General features: G+C 47.6%; 1 protein-coding gene across 2 annotated transcripts in view; it reads left to right on the top strand.

The window, feature by feature from the left end:
- Window positions 1-22,543, top strand: part of CECR2 (CECR2 histone acetyl-lysine reader) — a 146,462-nt gene that overhangs the window by 107,217 nt on the left and 16,702 nt on the right. For both annotated transcript variants that reach the window (XM_071422185.1, XM_071422184.1), the window contains 6 exons: window positions 15,344-15,527; window positions 16,220-16,359; window positions 16,820-16,924; window positions 17,528-17,577; window positions 19,864-20,033; window positions 20,756-20,833. In XM_071422185.1, coding sequence (XP_071278286.1) covers window positions 15,344-15,527; window positions 16,220-16,359; window positions 16,820-16,924; window positions 17,528-17,577; window positions 19,864-20,033; window positions 20,756-20,833 — 727 coding nt within the window. The remainder of the gene's footprint in view (window positions 1-15,343; window positions 15,528-16,219; window positions 16,360-16,819; window positions 16,925-17,527; window positions 17,578-19,863; window positions 20,034-20,755; window positions 20,834-22,543) is intronic.

Below are 22,543 nucleotides of genomic sequence, written 5' to 3'. Positions count from 1 at the left end.
TCCTTCTGCTTTGTCACTTTTGTCCAGCCTTGTCCTTTATTCTGTGTGGACCGTGTCCTTACAGGTGCTCTGGTAAAAGAGAGCTTAGCATCTTGAAATCACCCTCGTGCATGTGCCTGCATGAACTGTGTCCTCCCAGAGCTGCTGTTTGTCAGTCTGGTCTGGGGGATAAGGTGGCAGGTCAATAGGAATGGCAAAGCAGAGCTGAGATTTCAGTCTCATGGATACTGTGTGAGCTAGGCTGTGGAGAGAGCTAAGCCAGGGTACTGAGATTGAGCTGAATGAATTCACCACTTCAGTCCATGCCATAACCTCTGGGGCAGCCAGCCTAAGCTCAGTCACAGCAGACCTGGTGCCCACCACCTTTGGAAGGAGTTTTAGCAGCTGGCTCTTGCACCAGTGACCTTGATTTTAACAACTACTTCCATGCCTGGCCACAAAGCACCTCACTAACTCAGAGTCATATTCATGAATGCCAAGTGAATATCAACAAGATCAGCATTATTTACAGTCTGACTTTTAACAAGTGCTGCCTTGCATACATCATGGATATTGGTGGATGGCCTCTGGAATCAGCCTGGTATCCTCAGCACAGGAGATACCGTGAAGGGGGCAAGGGAGATGAAGTGGCTGCATTGCTCATCTTGAATCTAATTTTAATATTTATTATAGTAATAGCCAAGCCATGCAAGGTGAGCCTTTTAAAGGGTAAAAAGTGAAAATGAAGCAGCTGGCAGGTGTTGGCAAAGGAAGGATGAGATTACAGCAGTAAAATAACACGGTCATTCAGAGATTAATGAGAAGCACAGTGGAATAAAATTATAGAGTTGAAATATAACTAAAGCTAAGTAAATGTCTTTGATTCTCAGATGGATAAAATGAATCTTTAAAGAAGAATTTGAAGAAAAGTTGGTAGCATGTTCTGGAAGTGCTATTCCATGGATAGTGGTGGAGAATAAGGACTGAAAACAGTGAAAGAAAAAGAGGAAAAGCTGTGCTGTTATTGTCAGGGCAGATGGATGAGAGACAAACAGATTGGATTGCTGGGGAGAGGGAGTTATGCAAAACATTGACAGGGAGGAATAGGTGGCTAAACTTCAAAGGAGGAACAGGGAACAGTCAGCAAAGGGTCTTGGAGATTGCAGTGATGTCATCGTGCCCATGTCAGAGCATGAAATATGAAAGGGACAGCTGTATTTATAACTTCTTGATGTTGCAAACCAAGTACTCTGGAGAGGAGCAAGAAAGCAAAGATGAAAAAAGAAACTGAGAAGGCAAGTGAAAATATCTTCTCCTTTCAAGGAAGAAGGCAAAGGATTGGGTAGAGGGACAGATGGGGGTGTGAAGTTCAGTGATGTGAAACCTTTGCCCTCACACTTGAGGCTTGCAGGGATGCTCCAAAACACTGGTGCAGGATTTTTGCTCCAGCACAGTTGGTTTTGCAGGCCACTTCCCAGCACCTCATCCGAGTTTAGAAACCAATGTTTAGTCTAAGGGTGAATATTGGAGAGGATCTGAAGTATTTTTTTGGAGCCTTTTAGCCTCAGTGGGCTTGATGAACAGCTGGAATAGCTGCTGGCCAGCTGCTAGGCCACTGTGATGATGTGGTGTGTCATGTCAGTCTCTGTTCTAAGTCACCTTTGCTTTTACTTTTTCTCCCATTTTACCTTCCAGCCTTCCTCAGTTTCTTTCTGCCTCAACCAATGTAGTGGTGTAAACTTTGGAGAAAAGAAGATGAAAGACCTGTACTGAAACAAATCCCGAAAGGGACTTCTTTAGGACCTATTTATCTGTAAACTTGGGTTTATCCATGGTCTCTAGAAACTTATAATGTGTGGGGCTGGTTCTAAGAAATGAATTTGCTAAGCTTATTTGCTTCAAGGCAGCCCCATGCTAGATTTTGTGCCTCACAGGGGACTCTTTTCTCTGACATTAAGTGTATCATGTTTTTCTATGAGCAGTAAGGCACAGAAGGGCTTGTTTCATATGGATTTGTGCTGTAATACAGGCATGTGTCCTATTTCCCCATCATCATCATCAAGACAATAACTCCAGCTTCTTCCCCCCCAGTGCTCATCATCACTGTAATACCCTAAGGTCCTCTCTGCAGCCCCCAAACAATCACAAGTGCTTATGGCACAGCAATGCTGTTGTCTTTCCTTGTGGCAATGAATTGGGAGCATGCTTTCTGTTGATGGGCACTAGGAATGAACAATGCAGCATTAAGCTGGCTTCACTTGTTCTTCAAGGATCCAGGAATGAATAGTAAGTAATGATCCTCTTCCAGTCTCAATGTGGAGCATGTAAGCCCCATTCCTATTTGCTCCTTCAGAATATAGGAGATGTATTTGGGTCTTTTGTAAGTTAATCAGCTCCAGCCCCCAAGGAGCTTCTCGAAAAGAATCAAATAACAGCAGTAGAAAGAAAGAAGCATGTGGATTAAAATTGGCAAGTACATATTGAAGCCTGGCTAGATGCAGGTGAAGGATATTGATGAGAGAAGTGAATTGTCATTGCAGAAAAACCAAAACCCTTGCTGTTCAATCACAAGGCGAAATCTGGGCTGTAGATACATTTGTTTATTCTGGACCATCCAGAAGACTGTGTTCATCCCTCCTGAGATTGAGAGTACTGTGGCTTCATTTCATCATGTCCAGAGTAGCTTCTTGTTGAGGCGCACCTTGTGTGGCTGGTTGCTGAGGTCACACAGAATAGGACACTAAACAAGGAACAAAAAAATCCATGCTTTAAAAGTCAAAAACATGCACTTGAAGCAGCGTGTGGCAAGAGCAGCAGCTGTTCTCAGCCTTCATTTGTCTGTGTGGCCATCAGCATCCCTCCCTGCACTTTTCCAGCTCGGAGCAGTATGTGCTGGCTGTGTCCCCATCGTGCAGGAGCCCAGGTGTCCCTCAGCAGAACCCAAGGCAGTAGCCAGCAGCCTGCATCTTGACAGTGTATCACCCCCCAGCAGTGTTACCCAAATCCCCCCAGTCGTCTTCCCCAAAGGAACTTGTTCATTCCTTTTTGAGCACTCAGATCTCTCTTGCTCCCTTTTTTCCCCCCTATCAAACAACATGTAACTAGTTTTCTGGTTAGTTAATAGTTCTGACACTGGCTCTTTTTGTTTGGATCCTTCAAGAGATTGCCCTTTGTTATTCAAAGCCGAAGGTACTTGACACACCAGCAATGCAGAAGCCCCGGGGCTTCAAGTTGTCCTGGCTGTGTGATCCTTATGCCTGTGAGCCATTCCCATCCTCAGCGTCTGATAAGCCTTGGGGAAGAAATGGGAAAAGAATGCAGCACTCCGAATTCCTGAGGGGTGCTGGGAGGTATCCATCCACTTGGGGACTGGAGGATGTTCACCTGCTGGCCAGAGCCTTTCAGAATCAGCATTTCACTGAATTCAGCTGCCAGGGGACCCTCCTGCCTTTGACTTTCTTTACAAGGCTGACAAAAATCTGGCTTCCAATCTACCTATTAGGGAGAAAGGTATCTTACCTTTGCTAAGTTATTTGCAGAAATGTCCAGGTCAGGTGGTTTTGTGTTCAGGCCCAGGAATTGCTTTTTGAGCTCTAAAACCGACCCTAGGAGCTGCTGTCTTGGATTTACTGTACAGCTCTCTGGAGAACCCAGGTTCTTTGGTTTTGTGTTGCATTCAAAAAGTAGCATAATTTACTGATAATCTTAACTCTGTTGGTGTCATCCAGCCTGTTGATGTGCCTGTAAAATCTCCAGTTTGGCATCAGCATGGTTTAATCTTCTCTTGGTGATCTTGAGCTTCACCAGGGGACCAGCTGTGCCCCACATTGAAGCATTGTTCCTTCAGTCTTACTCTGCACCTCTTCTTGTGCACCAGTACCATTGACATCAGAACCTATCATGAAAACATCTCTTTGCCTTTATCTTCCCATCCTTTGGTACCAGTGTTTATTTGTGCCTTTAGCACACAGCCTCTGCTGGCTCTGAGGCTCAGGACCTCTCTTTTGCCTCCTGCCGTTCTGCCTTGGCCACTGGTCTCTGTCACTCACTTTCTGATTCTGAACATGACAGAGTTCTCTGTACCTCAGAGTCTTGGGAGATTGTTGTCTCTTGTTCTGAACATGCTCTGAGGGAAAAATTCATATTCCTGGAATATGTATTATGATCTAGCTGTGGTGATAGATCTTGTTGGACAGGGAAGTGTTGGGCTCCAGCTCTGCTCAGCTCTCCAAGCCTATTCACCAGCATGCCAGGGAATTCATTGCTTAATGAAAGCTGTTTTCCCTGGCCTTCCCCAGCCAAGATCAATGTCATCACATGGCAGGAGATGGCCTGCACATAGACATCTCCCTTGTGTGTTCTTGTAGAATCACAGCTTGACAGCAAAGCTTTTTAGGTGTGATAGGCATTTTCAGTTCTGTTTTTAATTTATCATGGTTGATGGTGTGAGGCAACTTCTTCCCTTGGTCTTTTGCACCTCGGATTAAAATGTGATGGCATCAGAACTGGAACCACCCTGTTGTAGCTTGCCTTGCTGGGGAAAGCTTTCATAACTGATATTGCCTCTTTCTTGGGCTCACATGGTTCAACAGGTTCCTCAAGGCAGGAAAAGAGTAGCTGACCTTTCTGGGGACACGCAGCTTGTCTCCTCTTTGGTTGCTGAACTGTTCAGTGCTACCCCCACCAAAGAAGCAGAAATCTCTTACTTCTCAACAGACATTGGAGCTTTTTTCCCATTTAGCCAGGCAGGAGTCTGATCAACCTTCTCAGCAGGAGTTTTCTGAAAGTTCCTGTATATTTCTAGATGCAGTATTTACAATTTCAGCCATATCTCAAGGAACTGAGGTCTGTATTTTCAAGCCTTCCTCTGTGCTGGAGCTGTAGTGCAAGTTTCAACATGGTGGTTGAAAATGCATGTCAGTGACTGATTACAGAGCTGTTTTCCTCTTGCAGTTTAAAGCTACCCTTGCTGCTTTCATGGGCTGTATATCACATTGAATGCAACTGATTTGTTCCTGCACCCTTTGACTAATGGTTTCAGGGTAGTGCCCTAAAGGTAAAATTGAATAAACTGTGAAGTACAGAGTATCTGTGGGGTTAGTGTGTCAGCAAAGCTGGGCAGGTGTGTTTAAACACACATTTGCTGTGAACATGGTCACCCTGAGTCAAAAACAGCAATGCCCATGGAAAGTAGCATCATCACTCTTAATTTACTGATTTATGCAGATGTAGTTAAGGGACAAGACAGTTTTTAAAACTGTCTCTAGTTGTCTGTTCTTTCTACGCATTCAAGGTAAATAATCCTTTCTGTTCATCTAATGCTGCATTAATTAATTCATGTTTTCACAAATATATATAGCAATACAGTTTGCTCAACATAGTGATGTTTCAGGGTCTTTCTGCAGAATTCTTTCCCCCCTGTTTTAATCCACTTATCCAACTCATTGATTTGTCATTATTGGTTTTCACTCAAATTGCAGCATCAGTAGTGGGGGGTGGAGTTCCTGCTTCTCTGTCCAAAACCCTGCAGGTAGTGAGAGCACAAGTCATCCCCTGGTGGAGACTGTGCAGAGACTTACTGAGTTGGAAGGAGGGGTTGAGCTAGAATTGAAAGACAAATTTTATTTTAGTCCTACTAATATTCCCTGAATCTGTCTGGGCAGTGTTTGTATCCTCCTGCTTATCCCCTTTCCCCCCAGGATTTTCTCTTCCTGTAGTACCACATACCTTCAAGTGTTGTTTGGGGTGTTTCTGGCTGCTCTGGTTTCATTGATACCATATTCCTATTTCTTCCTTTCCCTAATCAAGCAACAAAACCACTGAAGCAGCCCTTGCTCCTACCTAAAAAACATATGCAGGCCCCTGCACCCAGCATGCATCTAGTTAGCAATATGTGTCTTCCTCATCCTCCAAGAACTGCATAATCCACCACCAGGCTTGGCAAATCCAACCCCTTTTCCCTCCAATGTTTCACATCTTCACACCAATCACTTTCCTTGCCTGGCTCACTTGGCCATGTAGGCTGCTGGTCTCTTGGGAAGGGGAGATGGATGCTGGGCATCTGCTCACTCCTTCCTCTATTGTGGTGGTGGGGAGGGTGAGGGAGAAAACAGCAAGGCAGATAAGGGCAGTGAGGAGCAGCTGGGCATAGGTGGAAGAAGGGCCATCAGTGCCTTCAGGTCGTGTTTCCTTCACCTAAAATTACTTTCAGCTTCTCACATGGAAGGAGAAACAACAATATGCCTTTTTGTTGCCTCCCTGTGCTTTGAGGTGGTAGAGGCAGGGCCACAGCACGAAACACTTGTGGCCCCTCCTGCTGATCCTGGGGATGGTGATGAAAACAGAGCAGCCCTGGCTCACAGAAGGGTGCTTGGAGCTCCTGCAAGCCAGGAGACAGAATATGACAGGACAGTTCAAAGTAACAGGTATGTGTGATTTCTCCTGCCAGTGCTGCCTTTCTCTCACACAGCCCAATTAACAGGGGTCACAGAGCACTGATTAGCTGCCTTGGCGTTTTGTGAACATAAAGCAGTGAAAAACCCAGGGTGAATGGGGGAAAAAAGATCAAATAGACACTTATCTCAGCACTCCTGCCTGTCCCTGGCATTTGCCAGCCTAAGGAAAGAGCCTTTCCAGAAGAGACCAATGCAGGACAGTGCTGTATCTGTGCTGATATCTCTGCTGCTTTTCTGCCTTTCCTCAGGAAAATAACAAACAAGGCAGCCCCAGCAGCTGTGTCATTTGTGGGGTGGTTGCTAGATAAGAGCCAAATCACTAGAGAAGCGTGGGCCACAGGCAGCTGGGAAGATCAGAGCGTGCCCTTTTGCCACACTGGTGTGTGAGATGGCTTCAGCCCCTCCTTGGGAGGAGTGGACTTGCTGCCTCCTGTCCTTTGTGCAAGGGAAGAAGGGTGGGAGGCAGCACATACCAGCCCAGGGGAGGCAAAAGGGTATCTCCATCTAGTTTGAGACTTGCTGAGCGTGGTCTAGTAATGCTAAGGAGCCCAAGCTGGCAACTTCCATGGTTGCTCAGGCTGTAGCTGGGGTGAGAAATCTTGCCAAGCACACCTGGAATGTTCCTGAAGGGTGGGCAGCTGTGGTGACCTCGTGCCTTCCCCTGTCTTCCTTCACCCCCCCCATTTTTTGGGGTGGCAAAGCAACGCTCCCACTTCAGCTGTCATAGGCAGGTTAAGTGGCTGCACTTGCTTCTGTCAAGCCAGCACATGCTCCTGTGGTGTGATCCCTTATTAGAGCAGACAGCCCACATCAGCTCTCCATTCTCCCTGCCTCCCCAGAGACACTGCCTTGCTCCAGAGCTGTTCCCATTCTGCTTCTCTGTGGGATGCAGCATGTCTGCCAGCTCCCCTTCCAGCTTCCCCAGGGCTCATTGCACGGAAGATGGAGGAACAAGGAGCAGGAGGGTTCTTATAGCTGCTGACAGCCATGGGTTTTCATAGATGATTTTTCCCCTCTCCTAAAGATGAACACTTTTTGGAGTTCAGGTGGGAAGCCCACCATGTAAATCCAACCATGTAAATTGGATTTTTTTAGCAGGATTGTGCCACCCATCTGCTGGTGAACCTCCTGTCCTAGCTTAGTGTTACTGTGTTGGAGGAAAGGTCCAGAAGCTTGATGTCTTCTCTAAGCATCACTTCAGCGTATTCTTGAGGTGGTCTCTGATCTCTGCCACATTTGAGTTCTGGAGGTGAGTTATGGGATGGACAAATGAGGAGCAGGGAACAGGAATTGTTAGGGTGCTGAAATTACTCTGCTGTCCCTTACTTTTGTGGAAGACATGAATGTATCTTTCATGGATGTGGAAGCCTCCAACTGGTCACGTTTCAGACTGCCAAATCCTGGAGTTAGGCCAGATTGTTCTAGGGAAGAGCTGCTGCTACTTAACATTTGCTAACTAGGTAATCTTTTGTCCTTCTGTTTTGAAACAAAGCAATGGTTCTAATGTAGAAAGATTGTATTCCCATGTTCAGCAATGATGAAGACAAATATCCTTGTGTGGAGAGCCCAGTGCCATCCACCTGCTTAACTCTTCAGATGTCTTTCTCTTCTCTTACCTGATGGCCACACAGGTAAGCCACAGAATTACTGAGGTTTGGGCAATGTCTGCATTCAAAAAACTAGTTCTAGCTTGCCATGGAGGACAAAAGGCAGACCTGTACATGCCTTGTGATGGTCTTGTGCTCCAGCAATTTCTGCTGTCTTTACAACTCTGGGAGGAGAAACTTCACTCTGGAGGTCTGATTAATGTAATTTGAATTTTTTCCCCCCCTACTTTGTGATCTCTTTCAGGGTCCATTAATGTCAGCTGTACTCTTGTTCACAGCCACTACAGCAGGTTTTCTCCAGGCATGATTCAAAACAGGCACTGGAAATCAGGATGTGTCTGAGCGTGTGTTTCCTTCATCACAAGAGCTCTGCCTTGTTGGACCTTGCCGAGCTCTGTCACAAGTACGGTGTGGAGTTACTGCTCCCTCCAGGCTGTCCTTGGCTGGAATTTTTGAGGTGTGTCCCCATCAGCGGTGCAGCTAGTGGCACTGCTAAATGTGGCTGTTAAAGCCAAGGTCATGACTCCTGGATCTCCTTGGTCATGTTGCTCTGCTGCAGGGAATGTTCTGTGGAGAAACAGAACATTCCCTTGGGCCTCAGGCAGTTTGGTCACCCTGGTGACAGGTTGGCCCTTGGTCTGAGCAATATGTGCTCCCTGTTGGCTTGCACACCTCCTGAGCCAGCTGCACACACAGGCCTTGGAAGGATTCCTCTCCAACCGTCTTCTCCCCCTGGAGGATGGGGTGGTATCTCTTTCCCCCCTGCATCATACTTGACTTGGTTTCTCAGTAGGGTAAATTGAAGGTGAAGTAGAAGCTGGTCCATGAAGCTTCCTCCCCCATCTCAGATAAGAAAGCTCATTAATACAGTAAAAAAAGGTCTCCATTGTTACATGAGAGCTCAAGGTCAGGCTGGTAGTAGTAACTCATATTGCTTCTAAGGTCAGCCTAAGCTTTCTCTTTCTGACAAGCCACGATAGATTGATCATGGGGGCCCTTACATTATTTTTTTTTTCTTCTGAAATAGGCTTTGCTTCTCCTGACCGTGTTAATGATGTTTGACTGAGGTCATCCTAGCAAACCCTGAATCCTTCCCATTCCCTTCCAGAGGGCTTGCCTTTGTGCCAAGGCATTGTATGCTTGTTAGGAATTAAGCTTTCCTGATCTCTGCTGCAGCAAAGGAGCTGTCTTCATTGGAGAGGCGAGAAATATCTTGAATGCCATCTGTCAGTTAATGCTCTCATTAACACCTGAGTGACTCCCAACACCAAGCTGGTGCCTTTTAGCCAATTCGGAACGTAAAAGGTGCCAGCCCATAAGGTGAAATATCTTCAGTCCATAAAATTAATTCCATTATAAAACGTCTGTTCTGGTAAGACCTAGATTTTTGTGGTTTTTTTTTTTTTCTTAAACTAGAGAGATCAACGAGGCAAAGCCAGTTCTCTTGAGTGCTGTGAATTAGATGTCCAAGAAGTCTTTTTTCATTTAGTACTGAGAACCTCCTAAAATCCACACTTGTGCTAGGTGACTGAATGCATTCAAGTCTTTTTCAGCTTTTAAAGCCTTTACTGGACAGAAGTATCACCTCTGTTATTTCCCATAGTGGCTAACTCTGTAATAGGAACTTCAAGAGTAATTACATTTATCTTTAAATGGTCTTTGGTAGAAAGGCTGAGCTCTCCCAGTCTTGTTTTCCATGTTCCTCCCACATACAACTCTTGGACAGGAGTTGGAAGAGGTCTGTTGTTGTTCCTGCTCTCTGTCATCCTCTGGTTTTGTCAGGGTTCTTGGTGTTAATCTCAAGAACAATATACTGTCTGGGATTAGATGCGGGTCAGCCTTGCCTTTTTCCCAGCAGTTTTAGCTCAAGAGCATGCCAGTATTTACTCTTCCATTGCATTTTGTAAATTAAATGAAACAAGAGACTTAAAACACTGTCAACATGATAGATATTCTAGCTAGTGGGTCCAGGCAATTATTTGGCATTACACTTTCAGAAGGCTTATTTGTGTGTGCCAGCAGTGTCCAAACATTATTGGTAAATTTTTGTCTCAAATATTTCAGCTCCTTACTCTAATGTTTCCTTTAATCCAATATTTGCTCCCATAGGACCACAGATTTTGTGAGGGGTGGGTTTTAGGGTTTTTTTTTTAGAGCTATGTGTTGGGGGAGGGCTTGTAAAAAAATTGGCAGCAGTAGACCAGATAGGGCAATGTGCTGTGACAGTAATTCCACACTTGGGCCATGGCATGCTGCCTGCAGGAAGCACAGATTGACACGGGGACTCTCTTACTGAATCAGTGTTTGGTTTAGCTTTTGTTTGTTTGGCTTGATTTTGTTTACAGTTTTCCAGCCAAGATTTGATTTACTTTGGAGTCTTTAAAACTAAAAGCACAAGTGACTCTGCTTCCTTTGGGCATGAGGATAAAAAAATAAGCATTGTGTGTCTGTACACATAATTCCAGCCCCAATTTGCTCAGAAGGAATTTCACGTTGAGTTTGCTCCTGCAGGGTCCCTGTGGGGCCAGGGTCTCTAGGTGCAGCTGTTCCCTGCCAAACGTGCACACCAGAACTCCAACCATTTTTGCCATGTATCCCATCAGCTCTGTGAAATTCTCACCCTCTGTTCCTGAGATCTCCAAAGGAGCCCCTCTAGGAAGCCAGGCACGGTGACGAGAGCAGTGGCCAAGCTTCTTTTTTCTGACAGCAGAGCATGACCCCACGCGTTCAAAGCCGGGGAGATGGGAAGGGTGCCTCTCCTTTGAGCAGGGGAAAACACTGGGATTGCCAGGCAGGGGGAGGAGTCCTCAGCTCCCCTCTCTGGAGCACAGAGAAACCTCCCTCTTTGGGAGGCAGCCGGGCAGCAGATGGCCGGGCTGCGGCGCTGAGCTGTCAGGGCTGGATCATTTCTCTGCCTGCTCTGGGCGCTGATACCCATGGTGGGGAGAGGAGCCCCTCCCTCAACTTGCTCCATCTTCTTTATGCCCTGATTTTTCTGCAGCTGCTGCTAAAGATCACAGGCAACTTGAGCTGCAGGCTCGGTGGTACTCTTGTGGATTGTCTGACGCTGTTCCTCCCCTTTGACACAGATGTGCTAGGTCGTGTCCTTCCCTGTGCCCCAGATTTCTCTTTGTATATGCAAGATACGATTAAAACTTTCAACCACAGTTGCAATTCGGCTTCGACCTCCTTTCTAATCTTTGCAGCAAAAGACAGGGACCTCTGACAACAGCCCTGTGGTTTCAGAGTGTAGCCAGGGATAAGACTAAGAATTGCACTGGGCTCTTGAAAAATCATCTGCATCCACGTGGGATGTACCACATAGAAATGCATGTACCATTCCACCACTGCCCCACTACAGCTATCCAAATTGCTTGGCACATCGAGGGGCAACTGCAAAGCAAGGGATGTTTTGACAAGGGAGGGAAAGTTTATCTGTTTTATGAAATATTAATGGTACTAGTCAAGTTGGCATGGGAAAAGTTTTAGAGCTGCAGAGTTCTTCAAGGTGCCTTTTCTGATCTGTTGTAGCTGGTTTCTATAGTACTTTTCCTTGGTTACTGAGCTGTGTGGAAGCTGCCTGTGCTACACATCAGGAAGTGGTTGAGAGGTGGTGAGAGTCGTGGCCCGTGGTCTCACACTTTTCTTGTAAATTGTTTCTAAGACTCCAAATTTACTTTCAGAAGAGGGTTGGTTTTCCTTTGGATAGATGCCCTGAGGCAGAATGTGCCCATGCACCAGTTCAACCTCCTTGGGAATGCTCCAGTTTGTAGAGAAAAGGACACGACTGACCTGACACTGCCTCCACTTGCTGAGTGTTTTTATACATCTCAGTGATGCTGAGAACCTATGGAGAAGAGATACATCTGTCTCCTCAGCTCAGTGATTTCCTTCCTGCCCTCTTCCCACTTACAAATGAGTTTTTGGAGGTTCTCAGGTGCAGGTAATTCCATTCCTGGATCCAGTCTCTGATTCTTGGGTTTTAATTTTATAGGTAATTCTAAACAGTTATTCCTGGGCATTTCTACTTAGAGCAGGGAAGAACCCCAAGGGCAGGGTTCTCATAGATTGCTGTCCTCCCTGCAGATTTTCTTTTCCAAACCAAGAGAGCTGTTTCAGAAACTTTTTCAAAGGGAAATATAAGAGATGGGATAAGTGAAACTAACTGTAGGTGTGGTAGACAGGGTGAAGACGAGCACCATCCATTTGTCTGGAGAAAAGAGGTCGGTTCCCATTAAGAGGGAAAATATAAATTGGGTAAGATTGAGAGTGATTGGGAATGCCTTGAGACATCTGTTTCCCATCTCTGGTTCTTATTTCTATCCTTATTCAAAGCGACAAATGCACAGTAGCTGTCTTTGAAAATTGATGGGGGTAGGAACTCAAAAGTACTCTTAAGAACAGAGCTTGTAATGCACTGAACACCGGGTGGATGGCGGAAATTTCTAGTGTTAGCCACTTATGTGAAAGTCAAACTAAAACCAAACTGGTTAAATCAACAGAGCCAGTCCCTAGGGAGAAGGAGAGTTACATAGGCAAAGATTTCAAATGATCTTCTGGAATTAAACAGCTTCCTGGATCAGTTTTCTTTGAGAGCAGCCAAAATGATAAAGCAAGATAAGTGAACTCGTGCAAGTGGTAAAAGTATCTGTCTGAGCCATGCCTTCCTGCTTTTTTTAGGCAGAAAAAAAAATAGGAGTAGATAGAACCCTTTTACTTTTGTGGTTTCTTTCTGGAAATCCTTTTCATCTGCGAGTTATTGAGGATCCTAGGGAAACTGCTTTTTCAGTCCATTTTATTGGAAATAGCCAGAACCTCTGTATCAGATTTGATGAAATAATCTTCTGCCTTGAGCTCTGGCAGAATTGAAGAACTGAACTTGTGGGGCTGAAACTCAAATGCTGTCTGAGAGCTTACAGTCATTTGCCTTCTGGTTCTGGACTAAGCATCCAAATACCAGTGACGCTTTACTGCTTTTAGGAAAAGATGTTCTAGTCACTGTTTCTGTTCTGGGTAGACAATCAAAGCTGCCTTTCTCTCTTTCTCTCTCTCTCTCTCTTTCTCTCTCTCTCTCTCTTTCTTTCTCTCTTTCTTTCTCTTTGTCTCTCTCCCTCTTTCTCTGTTTCTTTCTTTTCTTTGTTTTAATCTAATGGCTTCTGTAAATATCTGACATTTAAGACAAGTCATCAAATACCACCCTTAAAATGTCTGTAAAGGGAATCTATTATTGCCCCCTTTCCCAAATCAAAGTCCTTGCTGGAGGTTAGGTCTTGGGGTATTTGAGAAAGACAATACAGGAATGCACAGCTACTTCAGGTAGGTGTAGTGTGTACTGAATATTTCACTTTGAAAAAGGTTGTTTGCTGTAGTTTTCACCCTAAAATTACTATTTGAGGCAGTTCTGAGGCATTTCATAAAATGTCAGTCCTCCCTTTCTGACTGAACTTTGTCAGCATAGGAGGCTGTTCCAAGTTATATTTGTCTGATTGCTGACATTAGTAAAACAACAATACTTGGGAACACTGATGCTTTGCCTGTGTCATGCAGGTGGAACAAACTCCAGGTTGCAGAGGACACTAGGTCCAGGTACCCTGAAGGATCTGTTGTTAAATACAGCCAGAGGGCTGGTAACAGTGTGGTATGGTGAGAGCAGATATCTCTGGGAGGTCAGCTTGCATTTGACGTCAGAAAGAAGCAGGCTGGTGAGGAGGGATCTGCAGGGTGATCTGTGCTTCTCTCTACCCAAGGAGGAAGGGAAATGCTGCCAGGTGGACATGGCTTGAGGCATCTGTTCGTTCTTTCTCACAGTCACTGTCCAGTCGTGGTCCTTGCAAAGAACTCTGCTCTTTACCCAATGTGTGAAGACTTCCGTCTAATAGCTAACTTCTTGTTGACTTTTAATGATCTTTCTTCATCTGGATCACACTCCTCCACCTCTTTGTTAAAATATAATAGCTTTTGTAGAAGTTAGCAATTTCTCAGGGAAATGCAATTCTGTAGTGCTGGCGCTGTTCCATTAATCATATAGAGTAATCTGCTTGTGCCAAAAACCTATCAAGTGGAGCTGCCTTTTTGAGAGCTGGTGGGAATGTGTACCCAGTGGTGTTCTTGCTGGCATATGGACTTCCCGTGTGTGCAAGAATGGCTGGGGCATGGGGGGGTCCCCTTTTACACAACTCCAGCAGGCTGAGCGAGCCTGGCAACTCCCAGGACTCAAAGTCATATGGACAGGTCTTCAGAAAGTTTTATATTTAGGGACATGGCCCCTTTTCCTGAAATTCCTTCCCCTGACATTTTGGGCATTCAGAGTAAAAGCTTAAGTGTCATTGAAATATAGACAGGAGTTCTTTTAGCCTTAAGCTCCATCAGTGGTCTTAAACATGTCAGATGGGGACACTCATTCTCAGTGCTAGATGAGGGTGAGAAATATCTTATTCCTTGGGTTTTATGATGAACTGCTGGCCGTGAAAGTAGAACTTAATGTGACCCAGCTAGAAAATCAGAAAGATCATTTTAATAGTAATGTTTATGAAGAGCTCAAGTGTTCAGCTTGATGATCTGGGAGAGTAGAGACGGGGGCTCCTCTGTACTGACTCCTTTTTGGGAGGTGCACTCCTGTTGGGGATGAGCCTTGTTGTGTGGCAGTGTCCAAGCCACGTGTGTGAGGTGGGCTGTGCAGATGTCCTGCCAGAGCCGCCAGTGGAGGAACAGGCAGAAAGTGGCAGCACCCGTGGGGATGGAGAGAGAGGAGGCCAGGGTCCACATACAGCAGCAAAGTGGGGAGGAAGCAATCAGCTATGCAAAGTCTCAAGCCACTGAACCACGGCATGAAAATTTCTTTAGAAGTTGAGAGGAGCAGGGCTTGGCAATGACAGATGTGAAGGGCAAAGGGAAATCTGAAGAAAATTGTCTCCACATCAAATGGAAAGAGTTGGAAGGGAAGCAGACTCAAATTTTGTTGCACCCCATTTTAGTTAAGGGTGGATGTTGATGCTAGCACAAGGCACTGCCCGTTGGGATAGAAAGGAGATGAGTTGCTACCATGTTTGGCTCATTCTGCTTAGAAAGAAATAAGAGTCTGTGTATAAAAAGCTGCCTGTGACATGACATCCTGTGATGTTGCAATGAGATTGCTGTGTTTTGGGAATGTGAATGACGGAGCTGCACCCACCATAGCCGACAGTTTTCCTTCAGGTGCTCTCTGTCTCTGCATCATGTTGGTTGCAGTTGCTTGGTGCACCAGGTGTTTCTGGACATGGCAAACTACAGGAAGTACGTAAGAGTCTTTTCTTCCTTGGTTAGATCCCAGACGTTTCACAGCTACCTGGAGGACATCATCAACTACCGCTGGGAGCTGGAGGAAGGGAAGCCCAACCCTTTGAGGGAGTGCACTTTCCAGGAGCTGCCCCTGCGCACGCGGGTGGAGATCCTGCACCGCCTCTGCGACTACCGCCTCGACGCAGACGATGTCTTCGACCTCCTCAAGGTGCTTTGGGCAGCAGCGAGGAGGGAAACTGTGTGGCCACAGGAGCTGGGCCAGATCAGAATCTTCCTGGGATGAGAAGGGGTCACAGTGGGTCAGCAGTTCACTTTGCCCTCCTCTGCCTTGCTCAGAACTTGGGCCCTTGTCCTGTGTGGATGTATTCATAACATGGGAGTCACTAAGGAAGTTGGCTGCATTGGCTACTCTTTCTGCAAAGAGTGAATTTGGAGGTGCTTTAATAGTAATGGCAGGGCTGTGAGAGCAGAGACTGCTGCCTTGCTGAGGGATGCTGTGAGATGAAAGGATGGGGATGAAGTATACTGGGGGAGCTGGGGGAGGGTAGAGCAGGGGAGGGGGGGAGGGAGCTTCTCAGGGCTGTTCGTGACTGTCGCCAGCACTAATTAGACCTTCCCTGTCAGGAGCACCAGAGATGAAATGTTAAAACGAGAGAGGCCATTCAAATTAGAGATGCCAATCTAAATCCCTCCCTGGACAGAGAGAGAACGTCATCTTCCCCCTGGAGTAACATTTTCCCAGCTCGGCCGGGAGGAGCAGCTGTACTGCTGCTGTGGCATGGTGGGAGGGAAGGAAGGAGGGAGGGAGGTGTTTACCGAGGGGTGTCATCATGTTTTGTGTGACAATGTGGCCGCTTTTCAACTTGTCACCGTCTGGCGGGGGGCTCCCGGTGGGCGCAGGGCTTGGACGCCGACAGCCTCCGCGTGGAGCCGCTGGGCGAGGACAGCAGCGGCGCCCTGTACTGGTACTTCTACGGCACCAGGATGTACAAGGAGGACCCGGTGCAGGGCAAACCCAACGGGGAGCTGGCTGCAGACAGGTAACAGCCCCTCACACACCCCCTCCCGTGTCTGGGTGCAGGGGCGAGGGCGGCACGGCCCAGGCTGGAGGGGGCTCCTCCGCCTGACTGCTGTTGTGCCGGGGGGAGCGGGGCCTGGGGAGGGGCAGCGCGGGCGGGACCCGAGTTGCCAAGCAGGCTGGGGGCTGCCATGCAGCCATGCATTGTGTCCAGGCAGCCTGCAGCCTTTGTGGCACCGGCAGAGCCTGCTGTGGGAGCGATGCTGCCTGCCCCACCGCATTCCTGCCTGGCTGCCCCGCACCGGCGGCTCCCAGCCAGTGGGAATCCCTCCTCTCCCCTCCCCGTCCTGTTGCTGCTCTGATTTAATCCCTCCTTTGGTTGGGATCCTAGCAGCTGTTCCGATTTCCGTGCCCCTCTCCCATCCTGCCAGCCTCGGTTGCCTTGCTGGCAGATATTTCATGGTGGTTTTGCCATTTTTCAGGGGATGTGGGGGGCAGACAAACACCCCAAATGTTCCTGGGAAAACGGGCAAGAGACGAGGGCGACCTCCAAAGCGGAAAAAACTACTGGAGGAAAATTTGCTGAGGTATGGAAGGGTTCTCCCTGCAACAGATATAAAATACATACATTCCCAGAGGGAAGTATAGTGTATCTCTGGGGTTCCCCCAATAACTATGTATATACCATGCGGCCATCATTTCAAAGCAACTCAGAAGTGAAACAAACTCAGACTTGGTGGATGCTTTGATTACTCTCCAAAGCGGATTCTGACTGAGCTGGAACTTTGGTGAAACAGTGGGCATCACTCTTCCAACCACCTCACTTCAAATGCAGTTCCACCATGCAGTGCTAGGGAATTTGCTCCTGATAAAGTATACTTTCATTGCGTGGCTTGAAGCCAGAAATCCTGGCCACTCGAGTCCATATAGATTTTGGGATGCTTCCCTTAAAAACTGAGATACTGTACTTGCCGAACTTCATCCTGCTCCCTTCACTAATAAAAACCTTATGAAGCTATGATAGATATATAATTGAAAATATGTATCAAATGTGTGTTCTGCAGTGTTCTTTTCATGGTTTTGCTCTGCACTGAATAATGTGGTGTTCCCTATTTTTCTCCTCAGAAACAGCTGTGTTTTGGTGATGTGATGTACTTATTGTATCACTCCTTCTCTTTCTTTTTTGGTAGGGAGAAGGCAGAAGAAAGCTTGCTTATCCACGAGACTCAGATAAGAAATGGTAAAGAGATTTTGCAGTATTGGGGTTGATACCACCCGCTAATAATGCTCTTAAATTATCAAAACCCAGAGAGATGCCTGAAAGACAACCCAGCCTTTCTCAGGAGAGTCCTTCTGCTGATGGTTGGGGCCAAGTTTGGAAGGAGGGGCTTGTGTTACAGACTGCCTGGCATTTTGGAGCCTGGGCATCTGCAGGCTTCCTATTTTTCATGGCTGAGTTTGGGATGAAGAAACCTAACCTGCTGGGATACACTGGAATTTAAAGGCTCACCTAAAAAAGCAGGCTGTGAATGGTCCTCAGTCTCCCAGGGGTAAGGTAAAAACACACCCCTCTTGTTAGCAGGTGTGTTTTTCAGATGGGGAAGAGAGTGGTGTCAGTGATGCTAAGATAGGGAAGGAAGAACCTTTTTGATCCTCTCACTTTTCCTTCCTCGTGGCCGTTGGGGGGCTGAGAGTGGTAAACAATGTCTTGGGGGTACCCAGCTAAGGGTTAACGAGGCAAAAAGCGAGTTAGCAACATGATGTGAAAGTGAGTTCAAGGGAGCTGGGACTCATTTGTCATACATGTGTATCCACTGGCTTCCACAAAACCCAGGGACCCGGCCTGCCTGTTGCCTCACAATAAAAGGCAAGGGTGGCATTGTCTTTCCCGTGCCTCCTTCCATTTGCTCTTTGTCTTCAGATTTCCTGGCGGCCACTCCAGCTTCTCCGGAGCCGGGCGGCAGAGCCAGAGCGATGCGCGTGAGGCGCTGGGGGTTTTATCAGATCATTGTCTTCAGCAAATTGTGTCACTTCAGCTGCAGAGTAATCTTCTGCTGGCACAAAGCAGTGCCTCAGTCCTGTTTGCTATTGAAATGAGTTGTCCGAGGGCAGCTGGCAAGGGAATGAGAAACAAGGATGCAGGCTCTAGGGGCAGGATGCAGGTAAGCTCCCTGCTGCACGTGGGCAGGGGATGGATGGCTTTGTGTAGCCAGAGCAGCAGAGCCAGCACAGGGCTGGACCTTTGGTGTCTCAGTTACCAGTCCCCTGTGCATTCCCAGAGCTGAAACTCTGTGCCACAGCCACTGCACCCCAGGCACCTGACAGAGGGCACGTGCTGGAGGGAGCCTGCAGCTTTTCAGCCTTCCTAGGATGACCTGACAGCTTGCATGTCACAGCCACTCACACTTCAGATCCACAAAGACCCAGAGTCAGATTCACCTTTTTTACTTCTTTTTATTTTTCATTGTAAGTTTGCTTGAAAATATATTTAGAAGGTGCATGACATCTGCCAGTGGTGCTGATGACCATTGCTGTCTTTCCTAGAGCCAGTGGTTAGCCCTAGAAAAGTCTGGAGGGAGCTGAGAACCCCTCAGCCTGAAGGTGTCTGATCCAAAACTTTCCCCACTCCAAAAAAAAAAAAAAGAGCAACAACCTTTTTCTGCTCAGAGAGCATCCTGGGGCAAAAGCATACAAGTTGCAACCCATGAGGCTTCCCTGCTCTGTGTAAACATTTGTGGAGCAGGAACCACATTCCCTTTCTCCAGGTGGGTGTTCCAACCACAGTGCAAGAGAGCCCTTCCTTCACAATTAATATTCAAATGTTTCACACAAGGTGGAACAGCTCTCAAAGTGTCTTGGTGGTTGGGACATGCTTCAGAGCAGTGGGTGATCTGCTTCAATCCCACTCTGGATCGAGCAGGGATGGGATGTGAACTTTTGGAACTTCCCCCTCATCTGGCAGCCTGATGAACCCTGTCCTTTGCTTCCTCTTCTGCTCTTTCAAGTGCCTGCAAACAAAATATTTCATTTGCAGAGACCAGGAGGATTTGTTTCCCTGCAGAAATGGTTTGCAGTGCTTTAAAAAAAAAAAAGCTTATTTCAAATTACATTATTTTTTGATGACTTTATTCTACTGCCAGACTAAATCAGGCATTTGCAGTTCCCTATGTCCTGCTCTGGCTGACAGCCCCCATTACAAAAAACAAATTAAATTATTTTCTCCAGTCTACAATAACTGGAATGTGGACTTGCTACAGGGATGTCACACTACCTGTGTGTTGCCACGTGGCACCATTGTTTCTTCACCTGAGTACTTCCTCTCTATCTTGGCATCACTCTCAGAGGCAGCAGTGCTTCTGGTGCATGAAGAGAGCTTTGGGTCTATAGCAAATGGAATATTTTCTGTAACAGTGGCCTTTGCCAGTGTCTTTTACTCTTCCTGAGCCCTGAGGGGAGAAGAGAAGGGATTGAGAGGAGCTGTTAGTCATAACTGCTGTGGAGATAACATCCTTTCATGTTTTTGAAGGGTCCCAGGGGCCTGGCCGTGGGACATGGTGGTTGCTGTGCCAGACGGAAGAGGAGTGGAGGCAGGTCACAGAGAGCTTCAGAGAGAGGACTTCCCTTAGAGAGAGGCAGCTCTACAAACTCTTGAGTGAAGACTTCCTGCCGGAGATCTGCAACATGATTGCACAGAAGGTGAGGAGACATGACATCCTGTTTACCTCTCTTTGACCACTTCCAAGAGCATGGATGCTTGCTGAGTGAAGGAGAGCTAAATCCAAGCAGCCTGTCAGCCCGTTCTGCTCCCTGCACCTACAGCCTGCAAGTCAAATGGATGCTGGGGCTGTTGAGGATGTGTGGATGGGGGGAAGACTCTCCCCCATGCAGTGGCAGTGCTGGAGTCAGTGCTCGAGGATCTGGCTGGTGATTGCACAGCAGTGTAGGTAGGGTGGCTGAAGGGGTTACTGTCTTCAGCCGTGTCCTGTGGCCCTTTCCTGCTAGCAGGGGATCTCTGTGCTTTTGAACTGCTGCGATTTACAGCCTGGCTTTTCTATGCAAACTGCCTGTGATTCTGCTTTTACTGCCCTTTCTCTGCTGGCTCTGCTGAAGGGGCACTGGCTGCTTAGCTGTCCTAGCTAAGCCCCAAAACTCTGAGGGGTGTTGTCCGTCAGCTGAGTGTTTCCAGGTGGGACAGATCTGGAAAGGGATCCTTCGGCTGGATGGCTTTGTAAAACAGGCTCTGCAGTCAGCGTGCTGTTCTTGGATTGAGTTCAGTTTGCTTGTTTGCTACCCTTGTAAAGCTAATAGGGATTTCATGGTCACTTCTAGCCCTCAGAGTTTCTCCTGCCAGTGTCACCGATGTGCCCTAATTTCCTCCACTCTCTTTTTCCTTCCCTCAATTCTCAACCCTGTTTCAGGAGAAGCGTCTGCAGCGGACAGAGTTTTCTCCCAGGTGGATGTCTGACCATCAGCCCATCAAACCAATCAAGCAGGAGGTGAGGGGGGGTGCGAGGGGGAGGACAACGGAGGGAGGCAGAGCAGATGCCTCCTGGGGGAAGAAATAAACCGCAGCATCGCCATTCAGTGGGAAGGAGTCGCTTGAAAGTGCCCGTGCTGAAAGAGAGATGGGTGGTAATGCCCGTCAAAGGCAGGCTGACACCCGGGGTTTCTATGGCGAGCAGGGAGGTGCTGCCCTCTGGATCGCACAGGGAACCGGCCCCGCCGCAGACCCCGCTGCAGCTGCATATGGAAATCTGCGCTCAGTCTGGGGAATTCCACTTCAATGAAAGTGCTGGCACATTCGAGGCAGTTCAAAGAAAAGTTGAAGAAGGATGAGAGGGCTAGAAGAACCGGCTTACAAAGGGAAATGACAGAAATTCAGCCAAGGGGAAAACGTGAGGCTGCAAACACATGAGGGTGTAGATAGCGCCAAGGGAGAGAATGACTGATGCAGTATGGAGCTGAGCTAGGAGGGGGTCAGCTGGAAATGGAAGTCACAATTTAGGCTGCCTAAAGAAATGCTTATCAAACTGCAGCCTTGTGGGCTCAAATGGCGCTTTCCGTGCCTCCTCACCCTCATCTCCTCTCTGCCCCATCAGTGCAACAGCACTGCTGCTGCTTGAGGGTCTGTGCAGTGAACCAGACCCAGGAAAATGACTGGAGTTAAATATAACCTTTTTCTTTGGTCGGGGTTATTTTTAACATAGATCAGTTTTCCGATCCAGTTCACCACACAGCCCCTAACAGCCACACCAGCACAGGCAGGGACACGGGGCCGTGGAGATGGGGGGTCTTTGAACTGGCAACTGCTACCCAAAGCAATCGGTCAGACAACGCCAGATTAGCCTCAGAGGAAAAAATTGTCTCAATTCTATCAGGCTGAGGCATAATCTCTCACTGTAGATGTAATGGAAACGTAGTTACCTGGTGTTTTGTCAAACCCTGGGAAATTAGGCTGCAGGGAATATGCCATGTGAGCTAGAGTCAGGGGTTCCCCCAAAACAAAGGAGAAAGTACAGGTCCCTGTGCAATAAATGTAATTACTTAGAAACAGATGAATAAAAGGAAGGAAGAACCTCTCATCATGCTGCAGATAAAAGCCTGCCGAGAGGAAAATGAGACCGCAGCGATGGTCAGTTTGGGACCAGAATTGCTCTCTGCAAAGCCCACCATGCAGGAAGCACAGGGACACGTGGTTGTTCACAGGCAGCAGAAATCCCAGAGGAGGAGGGGAGTGGGAAACACATGGAGCCTGAATGATGCTAATCAGTACCGCAGGTGCTCCAGGTCTGCAGCAGCAGAGGGCTGTTAATTGCTGCCTGTGGGCCAGTGAAACCTTTCCCGCGAGCAGGGGCCCTCCTGGCACATGCTGTGCCGGGACAGGGAGCCAGCCAGCACCACAGTGGTGATGGTCACACTGCTCCCTAGCAGGATGTGAGGCCATCCCTGCCACGGGACAGCCAGGGAAGTGCCAGCATGTCTGATGGCTTATTCCTCAAGCCGGGTTGGGCAGCCGGCAAGCCTGGGGCACAAAGCCTCAGCCCGGTACAGGTGACCTCCTTCTCCTGGCTGCTGCTTGAGTTGGAGATGTAACTGATCCATGGGCTCCTGATCCTGCGGGGGATTTCTCAACAGGTGGTTCAGATTAGCTCCTCATTAAGAGCCGCCTGAGCAGCACCCTCATTAGGAGAGCTGCTGCGGAAACC

This window comes from Agelaius tricolor, unplaced genomic scaffold (genome assembly GCF_023055355.1).
Source record: "Agelaius tricolor isolate 1412-34295 unplaced genomic scaffold, bAgeTri1.0.p SCAF_3, whole genome shotgun sequence".
NCBI classification, from domain to species: Eukaryota; Metazoa; Chordata; class Aves; order Passeriformes; family Icteridae; genus Agelaius; species Agelaius tricolor.
The sequence above is the reverse complement of the archived record's forward strand: the minus strand, read 5'-3'. Positions and strand labels throughout refer to the sequence as shown.